Genomic DNA, 16,910 nt, shown 5'->3' on the forward strand with positions numbered 1-16,910 from the left:
CAAACAGCAGCCCATGGTACAAGTCATAAACATGGAACTTTGGTTGCTGTACAGCGCTGTGCCGGAAAGGAGGAAGAGGAGACATGTTGTCCTGGAAAAACACTACTGGACTTTATGCTGGTGGACGTAGGGAATGTTTAAGCCACTTCATAAATTCGTTGCAAAAAGGCCACTTAAATGTTCTTCAAGTGCACTGAACATATTTAAACCTTGTTCTCACATAGATATGTCCCATTACTCAGGTACATATGGATGGTAACTGTACTATGTAAATTAATGCACACCATTCTTGAAAAGTCGCAAGTTCCACACCAACAAAGACTACACCGGAAGGTTTGTTTGTTTTTAATTACGTCTTGATTTACTTCATATTCACAACATTGACAGGTTGGGGTTTTCTTTGTGTGTGTTCCTGTCAGCTCTGCTTTACTCATGTAAGGCATTGTTTTCGGCATCAAGGCTTTAGATTCCGTTTCAAAAGGGGGAGGGGCTCTTTCACCCTCTGAGTTGCAGGGGGTCCTGACTGCTGCAGTCAATTTTCTGATTAACAACTTCAGCCTTTAATTAAATAAAATTTTACAACAGGTTTGGTTTTAATGTATACCTTTTCTTTGGAGATTTAACAGCTAAACTGAAAGAGAATCTACAAAAACAACCACTCTAGAAACAGGATTCCTTCTGCCAATGTGAAACGCACACTTTTCAGTGGTGTCTCTTTGGTTCACAACCTGCACAAGGGGTTAAATATAATTGCACTTCCATGATAAGTTACGTAACAGTCAACTTCCACTCTGCAGTAACTAAAAGGCATTGATTTCTACGTGGACCATAATCCATTTAGAACTCCGTATACCAACCCCCCTGCTTTTTTAAACAAAAAATATCCTTTAATAATTGCAGCTGCATTTTGCTTGTTGCTAGGGTGAAAAAAAATACAAAAATAAGCATCTATTCTTTTCTACACTTACAAAAAATTCCTAAAAAGGTACCTGGTTTTAGAAAGTACAATCCCTGTGGATTGTGCCCACCTACAAGCCCCCTTTTGAACTGAGTGAAGGCATTGCATATAGCAGAGGGGGCTGGCTGAAGCCTGACATTTCATAGGCAGTTCATAGCCCTTTAGATAAGCAGTGGAGCCTGGATTTCCTCAATCAAGGACTTGCTGCAATCTGCCTCGGGGTTTTGTGAAGGTTTAAATGTCTCCTGCTTCCCAGAAGGCAAGTCAGCTGTCTTCCACCCTGCCCTGTGGTTCCGCTGCATCAAGAAACGTGAGTAGCCACTCCCAGCCCACTTCAGTCAAACCAGAGACTTCTCTCTATGTCGTCATATGACCGGACAGGAGGGGCAACAACTCCACCATAACTATGTGATTACAAGACTGTGCAAGGCTAGATCAGAAAGCACTGCTCACCAGCCCCATTCCACTACTTCCTTGATTTCTGATTCTGATTGTAGGACTCACAGCATTTTGCCCAGTTAAAAATATCACAGGCCCGGTACTCCAAAGTTCAGGCTCTCCTGCGAAACGGGCTTCCTTCCCAGTCTCTTTCATTTACAGTAGTACGAACCTGGGCAGCCACCCAGGCACTGTTGGCCTGGAGTTAACCGTATAAACCGTATAAACCTCTCTAGTCTTAAAGCCATTTGATCCAATCCATTGGGTATGGACAGTTTATAGGCAGCAATTCTTAAAGGCAAAGTTCAGTAACATCAAAAGGATAAAAAGGGCACAGGCTACAAAAATGCACTTAAAAAAAACTCCTGTAAGGAAGGGACACATGTCTCAAACGTTAAAACACCTTACTCAGTAATTCTTGCAAAGTATATTCACCCAACTTTCAGTTAATTAGCAAAATTTGGTACATCTGAAATGTAATTAAGACTATTAGGCATTAAGTAAAAATCAATATAAAGTCACCTTAATAAAGTCTATGATCTGGTACAAAGAGAATTGGTATACAAACTGGACATGGGATGAAATTTAACACTAGGGGAACAAAGCTTTGTCCATTCTAACAAGACACTAAACTTGTGAAGAGAATCGCCTTGGACAGGTAGCCAATACTGATCAGCCCTTGCCTGTTTTCCAGTGAAACTAGTCTACCTGACTTTCACTTAGTGGAAGCTTGGTCAAGTGTGCAAAGGGGTGTGTGTTTACAGTATTTTACAGACACCCAATGCAACTGGAGACTATAGGTGCTCAATGGGCTGGGCATGCTGAAGATGGCACTGCATGCCCAACATCCCAGTCTGATCCAAGTCTTTTGCGCGCGCGCTCTCTCTCTCTCTCTCTCTCTCTCACACACACACACAGAGCTCCTGTAAACATAGAAGCCTTCTGATCTGCAGCGAGTGAGGCTGCCCGGCTTTAAACAAGCCCTAAACCCTGCCAGACAATTGAGCAGCAGAAGGGCAGTTTTTCACTTGGCTTTTGCATGTATGTTTTGGATCGGGGCAGAATGTGCAAAAGCTAAGAGACCTGGAAGGATGTGAATCTTAGTCCACCTTCATGACCACGTGTGAAATGAAGCAACAGTATGGTACTCGGTAAGGAAACTGGGATGTTACTGGCATGGGAATAAAGCCCAAAAAACTCTTATTATATCAAGGTTTTCTAGTTAATTCTTTCATACACCACTATCCCACACATTCCGCATGCCATTTTGTTTTGGCCATTAAAAAAACCCAGCATCCACTGAGCACGAAACTTGACCTTAAAATAAAAATTTAAATACAAGTACAGGCATTTTCTTTGAAAGACATTTTACAGCAATCTTAATTTGGGCCTAAGATCTTCCACCTAATATTCTGTACCCATTGAGTTAAATATATACTTCAGAGGTACTCTCATTAAGTTTTCTATTCCTGATCACAAGGTCAAAGGTTAAGATGCTTTTGGAAACGTCCATAAATTGTGGTATGAATGAGATTCTGGAAATGGATACTACTAATGTGTAGCCTATTAGCTTGCCACATTAGAGTAATTGAATTCCATGATGGAGAGAGAAAAATCTTACTTCAAAAGCAAGAAAAGGCACTTTTAAGGCTATAATTGACTGACATTATTTTGAGGTTTGTTCAGCTGTAATGACACCAAACTATGGTAATGAGATTGGCAGCTAATTCTCCTCTCCACTTTAACTATGGTTAGTGCTACCAAGGACTCCTTTCAACCTAGCGGATGGAACTGACACCTACTTTGAAACCACAGCTGCTGATCCTAGGTGAAGGGGGAATCCTTTAGGCCAAGCTAACACAGCTGCCAGTGTACATCTTAGCCACAAGTTAAAGCAAACCCCAGTAGAGGGACTGGGGTAGTGAGGTCAGCACACGTTGTCCTATAGGCAGATTTTGTAAACTAAAAGGCAGTTTCAGATACAAAATGAAAAGAGGAAAAATGCTCATGGACTAAACTAGATATCTCCACCATTCCCATAGCCAACCTGATCAAGATGAACACTTTAATTTATTTCAATGGGAAAGGTGCTTTTATAAAGTACCATTGAAATAAACAGGATTTAAAAGTCCCTACCCTCAGCTGAATCATGCCATGAATTTGAAATGTGACTGACAAAATTTATGGCTCTTATATCTGTACCAATTGTAGCAATCAAATTTGATGGAGCAACTTTTTTGACTCTAATGTCTGTCTTCACCTGTTAATTCATCCAAGCTGACAAGAGACGTGCCTCAAATCAGCAGCAGGGAATAGTAGCTGTGGGACACAAACAAAACACAATCAGACCTTAGATTGTGGTGTGTTTGTGGAGAGACTAACCTCAAATGGTATGTGCCTTAGTTATTGGACTGCTGAAGAAAAATGAAACAATACCCAAATAAAAATAAAAATTGTGCGATCTGAAAGCATGACACAGCTGCTTTTAAATACTTTGTGCAAAACATAAGTAACCTTAGTATATAAAGCTATTACAGTTTCTGGTGCTGTGGTTAGCAGTGTGCTGCAAAAAATGATGTGTCCGTCTCTCCTGCTTGTCTCCCTTCTTTGTCTCTAAAGACATCAGTCTTCATTGGCAAGTGTCTCTGTGGACAACCAGATTTTGGCACCACTTAAGAATTTGCTCAGTGGTGTTCCCAAAATACTCCGTCGGCAGAGATTCCCTACAGGAGAAAATGGGAAAGAGGAAGAAAGGAAGTCTGGGGTTGTGGAAGAATCATTGAGCCCATTTGCTCTAAAGTACATCCGGCTTTGATCGAGTTCAGAAGTGTTAGTGAGCAAAGGTGGGGTACCGCTGTGTTGCCTCAGACACCGGTTCAGAACATCTACTTCATCTGCTAATAAAGAGATTTTATGGAAGGCAGTAATGAAGCCACCACTGTTGATCTGGGCCTCAGGGATCCAGCGGAAGTAGCAGAGTTTCCAGAGTTTGATTTGTGTTCCAGAGAGATGGGGCAGGATTACACCATGCAGGTCGACTGGCTTAGAAAACCACTCTCTGAAATATTGCTCCATGCCATTGGTGGTGGTATCCGTATGGTGAAGAAAGTCTGGTTTCAGTTTTAGTATTAGGGAATTTCTTCTTGGAAGAAAGTCTTGCTCGCTGATAATACCGTTCTTCAGGGAGGGCGGGAGGCCCCTGAGCGTTGAACTGTAGTTCTTCTGGGAAGGGAAAAGTTAGTAAAATACCTTCAGTTTCCCATCAGGTTCAACTTGATCTCCACGGAGCTCCAGTTACAGTTAAGTAGACCCCACCCCCATCCCTGGAATAATTACTTTTAGATACTATTAACATAGCCCAAAATGATGGGCTATATTACTTCTATTCTTCCATGAATTTGTCAAATCTCCTTTGGAAAAATCAGCACAATTTGTAATAACAGATGCCATATAATGATGAAGTACTTTCTGGGGCCAAAAAGGTAATGAGACAAAGCTGCATGTGGAAATGAGAAACTTTCCATTAGCAAGAGCATATGCAATCCTTCACCAGCAGTAAGTGCTTCATTAGTTTGGATGAAATAGTGGATAATTCCTGGTTATATGGAGAGCAAACCTGATTATCTATGCAAGTATTTTAGTCACTTCCACTATTTTTTTCTAGTAGAGGGTTCTAAAAGATAACCACACTAATATGGAATTTCATGCAGGTCAGTGTTTGAAGTGCTCTGCCTAATCTGTCTGCTTGCAAAAAAATGGTTCCGTTATTTAAAAAACCAGACATGTAAGTTAAAAACTAGCTACCCTTTTATTATGTCAGCAGAAGATATGTGTGAACTTGAAAAATCATTGGTCCATTACAATTATCTTCCTTATTTTTCTATTATCCCATGACCTGAGAAACAGTTCTGGGAAATAACTTTGCAATAAATGCAGTACTCACACCAAGAAACCTTGAAAATAGGGCCCTGAAAGTAACTTCTCTACTGGATGTGGAAGACGAGGGCTCCCTTTTCCGGCAGGCTGCTTGTTTCTATGCTGGGTGCAGAGGAGGCAGGGAGACACCCCCCCCCCCGCAAGCTCATTCACTTACAACATGGGCTTTGGTGTGAGCTCTGGCTGGTGGACTACTGCATAAGAGGCAAGACTGCTCTGAAAAATCACTGAAACCAGTGCTTTTTTCCTGGGGGTACTCGGTACCTGCCCTTAAAAACAGAAGAAAAGCACTGACTGAAACACTGCAAGGAAACACCCGCTGGCCCAGCTCAAGGGCTTCTGAATGTATTACGACATCCCACCAATCGGGACTGAGCGATTTGGGGAAGCCACCCATCAGTTTCCTTCTCCCTCCTCTAACTATATTCTCCTAGCAGACATTGTCAGTAGGTAGCCAGCCCCCAGATTCCCTCATTCACTATCTCTGAATCATGTGGTGATTCATCATCATCACGGGGTGATTGGAGGCAACCAAGCATATACTGCTTTCCTTGGTAGTTAAGGTCAAAACCACTAACCATGTTAAGGGTGGGGAATCACCTGCTAGAAAACTGCTTTACCTGGAAAGTTGAAGCAGAGTTCTCATGAACAATGTAGTATGAAATAAATGAAAGTATCACCACTTGATTACCTGAAGATCCTACGAGAGGACAAAGACTTGTTTGTTCTCACCTGCCCCAGAGGGCAAGGTAAGATCTAATGGACTTGTTTCAGGACAGGATTTGAGTTGAACATTGGGAGAAGCTTCTTGAGCCAGTTACATAGATGGGATCTCCCTTACTGGAGATTTTCAAACGGCGACTGGGCAGCCCAGTGCTGGGAATGTTCTCATTCTGGATTTCCTGCATTGGCCAGTGAGTTGGGACTAGATGTGCTGCCCCTAGAATCATAGAATCATAGAGTTGGAAGAGACCACAAGGGCCATCGAGTCCAACCCCCTGCCAAGCAGGAAACACCATCAGAGCACTCCTGACATATGGTTGTCAAGCCTCTGCTTAAAGACCTCCAAAGTAGGAGACTCCACCACACTCCTTGGCAGCAAATTCCACTGTCAAACAGCTCTTACTGTCAGGAGTTCTTCCTAATGTTTAGGTGGAATCTTCTTTCTTGTAGTTTGGATCCATTGCTCCGTGTCCGTTTCTCTGGAGCAGCAGAAAACAACCTTTCTCCCTCCTCCATGTGACATCCCTTTATATATTTGAACATGGCTATCATATCACCAGCAAGTCATATGCCAGCAAGTTTGGAAAACTCAGCAGTGGCCAGAGGACTGGAGAAGATCAGTCTACATTCCAATCCCAAAGAAAGGCAGTGCCAAAGAATGCTCCAACTACCGCACAATTTCACTCATTTCACATGCTAGCAAGGTTATGCTTAAAATTCTACAAGGAAGGCTCAAGCAGTATGTGGACCGAGAACTCCCAGAAGTGCAAGCTGGATTTAGAAGAGGCAGAGGAACCAGAGACCAAATTGCAAACATGCGCTGGATTATGGAGAAAGCTAGAGAGTTCCAGAAAGACATCTACTTCTGCTTCATTGACTATGCAAAAGCCTTTGACTGTGTTGACCACAGCAAACTATGGCAAGTTCTTAAAGAAATGGGAGTGCCTGACCACCTCATCTGTCTCCTGCGAAATCTCTATGTGGGACAAGAAGCTACAGTTAGAACTGGATATGGAACAACTGATTGGTTCCAAATTGGGAAAGGAGTACGGCAAGGCTGTATATTGTCTCCCTGCTTATTTAACTTATATGCAGAATTCATCATGCGAAAGGCTGGGCTGGATGAATCCCAAGCCGGAATTAAGATTGCCGGAAGAAATATCAACAACCTCAGATATGCAGATGACACAACCTTGATGGCAGAAAGTGAAGAGGAATTAAAGAACCTTTTAATGAGGGTGAAAGAGGAGAGCGCAAAATATGGTCTGAAGCTCAACATCAAAAAAACGAAGATCATGGCCACTGGGCCCATCACCTCCTGGCAAATAGATGGGGAAGAAATGGAGGCAGTGAGAGATTTTACTTTCTTGGGCTCCATGATCAGTGCAGATGGTGACAGCAGTCACGAAATTAAAAGACGCCTGCTCCTTGGGAGAAAGGCGATGGCAAACCTAGACAACATCTTAAAAAGCAGAGACATCACCTTGCCAACAAAGGTCCGTATAGTAAAAGCCATGGTTTTCCCAGTAGTGATGTATGGAAGTGAGAGCTGGACCATAAAGAAGGCTGATCGCCGAAGAATTGATGCTTTTGAATTATGGTGCTGGAGAAGACTCTTGAGAGTCCCATGGACTGCAAGAAGATCAAACCTCTCCATTCTGAAGGAAATCAGCCCTGAGTGCTCACTGGAAGGACAGATCGTGAAACTGAGTCTCCAATACTTTGGCCACCTCATGAGAAGAGAGGACTCCCTGGAAAAGACCCTGATGTTGGGAAAGATGGAGGACACAAGGAGAAGGGGACGACAGAGAATGAGATGGTTGGATGGTGTTCTTGAAGCTACTAGCTTGAGTTTGATCAAACTGCGGGAGGCAGTGGAGGACAGAAGTGCCTGGCGTGCTCTGGTCCATGGGGTCACGAAGAGTCGGACACGACTAAACGACTAAACAACAACAACAACATCATATCACCCCTTAACCTCCTCTTCTCCAAGCTAAACATGCCCAGCTCCCTTAGCCGTTCCTCATAAGGCATCGTTTCCAGGCCTTTGACCATTTTGGTTGCCCTCCTCTGGACACGTTCCAGTTTCTCAGTGTCCTTCTTGAACTGTGGTGCCCAAAACTGGACACAGTAGTCCAGGTGAGGTCTGACCAGAGCAGAATACAGTGGCACTATTACTTCCCTTGATCTAGATGCTATACTCCTATTGATGCAGCCCAGAATTGCATTGGCTTTTTTAGCTGCCGCGTCACACTGTTGGCTCATGTCAAGTTTGTGGTCAACCAAGACTCCTAGATCCTTTTCACATGTACTGCTCTCAAGCCAGGTGCCACCCATCTTGTATTTGTGCCTCTCATTTTTTTTGCCCAAGTGCAATACTTTACATTTCTCCCTGTTAAAATTCATCTTGTTTGTTTTTGCCCAGTTCTCTAATCTGTCAAGGTCGTTTCAGTTCTTTGATTTTCTCCAGCAGGACACTGCTGGGCTGCACAAGGGCACTGGCCCAGTGCACTGAAAATGGATCCCGTTCCAACAGCAATGAGGTACCATCTTTGCAGCAGCTAAACTGAAGCACCACTGGCGTAGCTGGACTGCCTCACTGGTCCATTCTTACCTTTGATCGCTTGAAGTATTTCACAGCCCCATTGTGGACACACGGTGCACTCTTCCCAATGTACAAGGGGTTGTGGAATAGCATACGATCCCTCACAGTGTGTTGAAGAGACCAATCCCAAACAGAAGGAAATCTGAGGCCCTTCTCATCACCTAGCTGGATGTTTTTGCTTATGGCAAATTCCTGAAAGAAAGAAAATTCAGATAAGTTCACATATATACACACACTCAACCCCACTTCACCAATAAATATAAAACCCTTTATTTGCAGAAAAATAAGATCCTGCATTCTCCCCTCTCTTTATGGTAATGGAACACAAAGGATTTTTTTGTGATGCTTTGCTTAATGATTTATTGGATTTTGATATGCACTGATTCTTTTCATTGTGAATTTATTATTGTAGCTTCTGTGAACTGCTTAGAGATTTTGTTATATTTATATTAATTATTAAAATGAATGAGGCCAAACATTGTGGCATCTATGGACATCTGAGGAGAGAGAAGAAAGCCAAGTTACTGGGTGATGCCTTAAAAGAATTTTGCCAGAATTTAAACACAATTCTTCCAATTGCTAAAGCCTTCTTGAAGCAGGTTAATGAAATTCTTCAACTTTGAAACAGTCTCTTATGCTCTTTCCAATTTATGATATTACCTTCAACTGAATGACCTCCTTGAAATCAACAGCAGGCAACCTAACAAGCCCCTTTTGGCTTCCTCTAGAACCAGACCAGTATATTGTCAAATAAGCCTTCTCCCTGAGGAATGCTACTTTCCCTTTCCCTGTCTGTTCCAGAGCGGAATTGCAATGTGACAAAGCCTGTTCCTTGCTTCTCCTCCCCCAGATCCAATGGCACAGCTATAGCTGCATACCCCACCTCCCACTGTCTGTGTGTGTTGCGTGTCGAGAATAAAAGGAAAATTACAGAAATCATGCACAGCATTAGGGAGGAAGTGCCTTGCAGGCCTCTGCATTGGAGACTCCAGAACTATTCAGACAAAATATTTTCCACGGTTCCCCAGTATACAAATGTGGCTGTGTCTCAACCTATCCCATAAGAATCCTAACTTTAAAAAAAGGTAATTTTGCATTTGTGCTCGAAGAATTCTAGAAAAATGGTAAGGAACAAAGGCAAAATAAAACCCAAACTTTCTACCTATATTGAAATCTATTGATCATAATGGCTTTCTCCCAGGTGGTTTTGCTGAAGGTTTCTCTCAAGTTGATGGTTAACAATCTAGGGCAAGAATACCACAGGACCAAAGTGCAACTTGTTCCTTGCATGTGGCGTTATCGATGCTGATGACGAATACCACTACTGTTAATTAAAACTCAATATACAAATAAGAAATCAGCAGAGTCTATTTTTTGGTCCTTAATGTGCCAACTGCTCTTCCATCTCATAGCTGTGAGCTACAATCCCTTGTTGGCACAACAGTTAAGAGGCTTCCACCTTGACTACTGGAGGTGGTTTTCCAGCTTCCTAACCATGTGTTGCAGCTTCTACTTGAGGTCAGACAATGTTTAGCACCCACCGTGCTTTGCTTCACTCTCTGATGTGGAGAGTTGAAGAGGAAGGTACCAAACAGCGAGATCCGCGTGCTGTCGTACAATATCGTCAAGTAAGCTTCAGAAAATTCAAAGGCTGATGGGTATTGCTCAAGCAGTTGCCAGACACAGTCCAGGAACATCAAAAATAAGGGAGACTGGAGTGGGAGGGAAATGATAGGAAGATGTTACACACAGAAGACTTATGCAAGTTTGCTCAAGCCCTACATTTACTGCAGTCACCATTAAATCAATGCTGAGATTATTATTACAAAATATAATGTACTACAAAGCAAGTGTACAAACTGGAGTAACACATACGGAAATGCCTACTTTACATTCAAGTACCTCTGACTAGAGCCAGTAGTCTGTAACTTAGCTGTGTGAACTATAGTGAACCATGAAATGTAGTCTTCTGCCTGGCAGACAGCTCTTCATTCAGATTTTTTTAGAGGACATAAATATTTCCTTAAATTAAGATTCTGTCTGTCATGGTTACAGAAAATATATTTTTTTTAAAAAATGTGAAAATAGTGCTTGTTGAAGCCTATGCTAGGAGTGATGTCAGATTTCTCATGGCTTGGGAGGAGAGAATTTTATTTCAAAGCACCAATGTACTAGGGTCCCAAATCACTCTTCCCCTGATTTTAACTAGCTGCATTTTAAATTTCCGCTAAACCACTGTTTTAGCCAACACTGGGCTTTTAGGCTCTATTTTGTAATTCTCTGCCTTGCATGGCTCTAAGATTAGCTGCAACAAAGCTTATACCTAGCTACCAATTCCGTTAGAACAAAAAGTCTAGTTCTAATCCCACACGATTCTGTAAACTTCAGGACTTTTGATTCTTCAAAGGCTTGCTTGTACAATCTATTATTGTGCACAGCCACTTCTGAAACAGATTTGTTTAAAATTTCATGAAACAGCTGAAAACTTTTGGTAAGATAAGACACCAATGAGCATGTCAATAGTTACAGGGTGGAATTTGTAGTCCCACAGAAACCATAAGACTCAGGACAGTCAGAAATAGGAAAACACCCTGAAATTCTTTGCTTGTGTCGACAGGGGGCATCCAAGATAAAACCCTATAGTACCAACCTGAAGGTAATAATTTCTGATTCTGATTGTGTAAATCAAACCCCAAATTAGCAATGCTTGTTCAAGGCTTTCGATACCATCAACCACAGTATCTTTCTAGAGTGGCTGTCCAAGATAGGGGTGGGTAGCACCGCTTTGCGATGGTCCGATCCTACATGGATGTCATTTCCAGAGGGGAATGCTCTTTGGCTTCAATGTGTAGCCTTCAATGTGGAGTTTCTCAGGGTTCATGTTGTTTAACATCTACATGAAACTGCTGAGTGGGGTCATCAAGAGTACATTGGCAGCAATATGCTGATGACACACAGCTCTACGTCTCTTTTACATCTGCCAGTGTGCATGCTGGACCATTGTCTTGCCTTGGTAATGGACTGGATGAGAACCAAAAAACTGAAGCTCAATCCAGATAAGACTTGGAGACTGTTAGTGGGAGATTTCCTAGACTGGATGGCCGAGAGATTGCCTGGTCTTGATGGGGTTACACTGCCTCTGAAGGAACAAGGATGTAGCTTGGGGGCCTTCTGGATCTTTTGCTGTTGCTTGAGGTTCAGGTGGCCTCAGTGGTGTGGAGTGCTTTCCATCAGCCCTTTGGCTGGTGGCCCAGGTGCAACTCATATCTAGACAAGGATAGCCTAACTTCTTTCATCTATACTCTGGTAACTAGGGCTGGGTGATATTTGGTTTTCAACACCAAGATATATCACCAGCTGAGGATCACAACATACTGATATATCACGATGTCTGAAATAAGGATGGAGCTATGTAGAGGCATTGGCTGGCTTCATGGTTTTTCCTGCATCGTGATTTTTGCATGCACACAAATACGATTCGCAATATTGCCAGGTCAAAAATTATGAATCCGATATCACATTGTGGACTTCAAATGGTTTACTCCCTACCTCTAGGTTAGATTACTGCAATGTGTTATATATGGGGCTGCCTCTAAAGATGGTCCAGAAACATCAGCTAGTGCAGAATTCAGCAACCAGGTTGCTAACTGGAACAAGACTGTTTCAGCGTATTACACCGATCTTGGTCCAACTGCACTGGCTGCCAGTTAGTTTCCGGGCCCAATTCTAAGTGCTGGTTTTGATCTATAAAGCCTTAAACAGCTCAGAAGAGCAATACCTCAAGGACAGTCTCTTCCCAAAGAAGCTGACCCAGACCCTGCGGTCATCATCTGAGGCCCTTCTTTGTGTGCCTTATTCACGAGAGGTCTGGAGGGGGGCAGCACAAGAATGGGGCTTTTTCTGTTATAGTTTTATGTTGTGAACTGCCCTGTGATATTCAGATGGTGGTATGCCAAGACAATAAATAATAATAATAATAATAATGTTCACTTGAATAAAACTGGGAGAAAATGTTGTTGGCCCCTCAATGGGGTTTCTAAATACATTTCAAACATACTCACTGGAGGGAAGTTTCTGTACTACTGACAATAAATTTTAAAAAATCTTTTAAAGGGGGGGGGGATTTGTTTCATTAAGCACAACGCTCGTAACATGGTGCTATGCATCCCAAAAGGAGGCCAGTTCTCCCTTGCTTTTTTGCCAGCCAGAGCTGCCCAAGGTAGTTGGGGTTTCAACTGTATTCCTGACCTGAAGGCACAGTCCAAATTCTGACAATTCAAATAATCCCCTTCAACACATTCCAGCATGTCCCAAATTTAAAACCAGTTCTCAAATAATTACAGCCCTGAAAGAAAAGTGCATCATCTCATCTCTCTGTGCATTTCCCAATCCATCACTCTTCTGGCCTCCTGCCCTCAGAGATTTCCCCAAATCCTGTTATTTCCTTGGAAAAATCCATTTCAAATGTATAAAATAGGTAAAGGTAAAAGACCCCTGACAGCTGAGTTGTGGACGACTCTGAGGTTGCGGCGCTCATCTCGCTTTACAGGCTGAGGAAGCTGGCATTTGTCCACAGATAGTTTTTCTGAGTCATATGGCCAGCATGACTAAGCCGCTTCTGGCGAAACCAGAGCAGCGCACGGAAACGCCGTTTACCTTCCTGCTAGAGTGGTACCTATTTATCTACTTGCACTTTGACATGCTTTTGAACTGCTAGGTTGGCAGGCAATGGGACCAAACAACGGGAACGCACCCCGTCGCGGGGATTCGAACCGCTGACCTTTTGATCGGCAAGCTCAAGGCTCAGTGGTTTAGATCACAGCCTTAAGTACCTCAATTACCTCTTTGTCAGATTTCTTCAGGTGGTTACACCTATCTAGAAACGGGTACCCTGCCATGACCCACTCCTTCTGAACCAGGCTCTGGAAACCAGCAATGGTCCGGAAATAGGGATCCAGCATCACTTGAATGAGCGAAGCCACACAGCAGCTCAGGTCACGCCCTTCTTCCTCTGTAGTTGGCATTTGTAACAGTGATATAAAAAAAGAAATATGAAGTGAGCGGGGGGAAAAGATGTTAACAACAATACAAATAGCACAGGGTCATGTGCTTTGTTTTTATAATGCTTTTCGAACGGATCTCAAAGCCACTTACAAAGTATTATCAATGCTATAAGCATCAGTTTTAGAAGGTTACAATAAAATGGTAACACACGTGCTTGCTCAGAACTGTGTTTATTTAGTTGTGAATCAGCACAGTGTTTGTTTTTGTAGAAGAGGAGGTCAGTAATGGGCTGCCTATATTACCAGCACCTCTTCAAGCTCAAGAAGGGTTACCTTTTTAATACCACCTCTGAACAGTAAAGTTTCCAAAAATCATAAAGGCAAAGCCTCCTATTCTAACCTGCTACTGGGTTCTGGGAGCTTTTTAAGACCATTGCGGACAATATGGCAGAAAAGGCCTCCCTGTGAGGGGAATGGGAGTCTGCCTGCACAGCTGCCTGGCAGGCACAACCCACCTATTGCACTGCTCAGGTCATGAAGCCACAAGGCCAAGGCACACCAGACAGGGACCGGGAAGGGAACTGGCCAAGAGGAGGGAAGAGGAGGGGGTGGAGGTTATTGGTTTTGTTCTGTTCATATTTTTATTATGTATTTTGTGTTTTTTTATCTTGTATTTTTATCTTGTAATCCACCCTGAGATATATGAAGGGCAGTATACAAATTTAATAATAATTAAAAAAAAGAGTTCAGAGATAAACACAGTGGAAAGGATAAATTTAATAATGGTGTCCACACTTTGAGTAGTGGATAACAGCTACTACAGTTATTCCTAAATATACTGGTATAATGTCTGCAGCAGCATCAACATGCTTAAAAACACTTGAGCAGCTTACCATGTAAAACTACCGAAACATGCTTACAGTCCAACATGTATACAAGCTCTGCGGAATGCTTCAGGAAAAGTCTAGACCAAGACAAAAAAAAGCCTATATTAATTTATTTATATTATTTAGAACTATTCAATACTCAAGCAAGTCCACTATTAGCCTTATTTTGGAATAAGCTGTGCACTGCAAGATATTTGTAGAGGCAAACTCACTTTAAATCTCTAGTGAAATTTAGTTTCCCAGAATCATATATGTCCAAGAACAACATTTTTTACAAACTGTGTAGAGAATCTCATTGAGTCTCTCACTTCAAAGTGACACAGTGATTGTCAATATTTTATCTTCTGTACATCTAGGACAGGGGTCAGCAACCTAAGGCCCATGGGCCAGTAGTGGCCCACGAGGCTTGTCTAACCGGCCCATGGTGACCCCTGCCCCCCCTCTTACTGGTGCTGTGACCGACTTCCAGGTTGATGGTGCCTGTGCGCATGCGCATGGGCGCTCCTCCGACCCGGAGGTGCGCTGGAAATAGTGTGTGGGACAGAGAAGTGCCCGTGCGCATATGCTATTTCTGGCCCACTTCCAGGTCAGAGGAGCGCCGGAAATAGAGTGTGCGCATGGGCGCTCCTCAGACCCGGAAGAGCATGCATGCGCACACACCCTTCTCCGACGGTCGGAACGTCGACCGGCCCATCCTCGGATAAGGTTGCTGACCTCTGATCTAGGATGCAAATAAATCTGTCAACAGAGATTTTTAATTCCAGCTTCTGCACATACCTCACATACTCTAGCCAGTGTGAATTATCCAGTGAAGACAACCATTTCTCCTCCGTTTCTTCAAAAGGTTCTGTGACCAGAAGAGAAAAGAAGTAAGAAATCATGCTCCCCATATTTGAAAGATGAGAGTCGTATAGTGATATTACTGTCTTTAGAGGAGTAAACTCCCAGCAGACTCAAGCCAATTGCCCATTCTCCATTCCTCACTTAATCAACACCTCCTGTTCACTCCCAATGCAATCCCATGATGACAAAATGTCAAGGTGTGTTAAGGAGATATGTGCCTTCCCTGGCAGGGCAAGCAGGCCAGGATGCAATGATCTGCCCCTTCTTTCTATGATCTAATAAAACCCATACTCTCAATACAGTATCTTAAATGACAAAAACAATTACATGGGTTGAGTGCCAGGAGGGTGTGGAGGCTTTCTAGTGTTTTGCACTGTGTCACATGTAGGACTCTCCCTGTCGGAGAGAAACCGTGGGTGTGTCTGAGGTGCAATGAGGGCCTGGCTGTGCAGGAACAAGTTCATTGAGGCCACAGTGGTAGACTTAAAAAAGCTAAGGGAGGCAAACATCCGGTTAGGGTTGTTATAGTTGCATCCTACTTCACGACAATCCCTCCCTTCCCTACTGTCAGGGAGAATGAGCGTCTTAGGCAAGGAGAGCGGCACTCTTGAAGAGGGAAATACTCCCCTTAGAAGGGAACCATTCATTGGGGACAAACTAGTATACTTCCGGAAACCAGTTGCTGAGAATCAAAGGAGTGCAGTGCACTGTTCTGCTCAGGCCCTGCTTGTAGCTCCTGTGAGAACAGGTTACTAGGCTAGCTGGGACACAGGACTAGTACAGTAGGGAGAGATTCCACATGTCTCTTAACTATGGTTAAGGCATCAGGGATGGGCTACCTCCCCTCAAAGGTACAGCACAACCTCTCCCACCATTTATCCACAGTTTGCTAATTCTGCCATTAATTATCACCATGCTAATTAGGGTTTTCTAACCAGCCTAAAGTCCCTATTCTACTCCTGAAATGTATGAACAGCCTTTTAGGCACAGACAGTATTCTCCAGGTCTTCAGAATTAAAGGTCCCTAGGAAGCTGAAGAGAAGACTCCCTGGAAAAGACCCTGATGTGGGGAAAGATGGAGGGCACAAGGAGAAGGGGACGACAGAGGACGAGATGGTGGGACAGTGTTCTTGAAGCTACCAGCATGAGTTTGACCAAACTGCGGGAGGCAGTGGAAGACAGGAGTGCCTGGTGTGCTCTGGTCCATGGGGTCATGAAGAGTCAGACACGGCTAAAGAACAAGGAGAATGTGTAAATAGGTGTGTGACAATCTGAACCTTTTCTGTGGTTTATTATTGTAGATCATGGCAGGAATAAAGGTAGGCATAGCTTAATATGCAAGGGGGGGGGTCCTCATTATGAACTTTTCTTGACCTTGGTACCAGTCTATCTCAAACATGTTCTAGAAGGCATTGACGAGACATCCTGAACTCGTAATGTAAAGATCAGCACATGTAATCTAGTTACCAGCACCTGTAAAAGAATGGTTTCCACACAGATAATAGTAAAATAACTTT

General features: G+C 43.1%; 1 protein-coding gene across 3 annotated transcripts in view; it reads right to left on the minus strand.

The window, feature by feature from the left end:
- Positions 1 to 2,493: 2,493 nt before the first annotated feature.
- MTMR10 (myotubularin related protein 10) overlaps positions 2,494 to 16,910 on the minus strand; it is a 61,765-nt gene continuing 47,348 nt past the window's right edge. For all 3 annotated transcript variants that reach the window (XM_082198039.1, XM_082198040.1, XM_082198041.1), the window contains exons 11-16: positions 15,328 to 15,397; positions 14,557 to 14,627; positions 13,502 to 13,671; positions 10,202 to 10,372; positions 8,670 to 8,852; positions 2,494 to 4,618 (exon numbers count right to left, since the gene is read on the minus strand). In XM_082198039.1, the coding sequence (XP_082054165.1) occupies positions 4,019 to 4,618; positions 8,670 to 8,852; positions 10,202 to 10,372; positions 13,502 to 13,671; positions 14,557 to 14,627; positions 15,328 to 15,397 (1,265 nt within the window). In that variant the 3' untranslated portion in view covers positions 2,494 to 4,018. The remainder of the gene's footprint in view (positions 4,619 to 8,669; positions 8,853 to 10,201; positions 10,373 to 13,501; positions 13,672 to 14,556; positions 14,628 to 15,327; positions 15,398 to 16,910) is intronic.

Source organism: Podarcis vaucheri, assembly GCF_965113315.1.
Source record: "Podarcis vaucheri genome assembly, chromosome: 14".
Classification (NCBI taxonomy): domain Eukaryota; kingdom Metazoa; phylum Chordata; class Lepidosauria; order Squamata; family Lacertidae; genus Podarcis; species Podarcis vaucheri.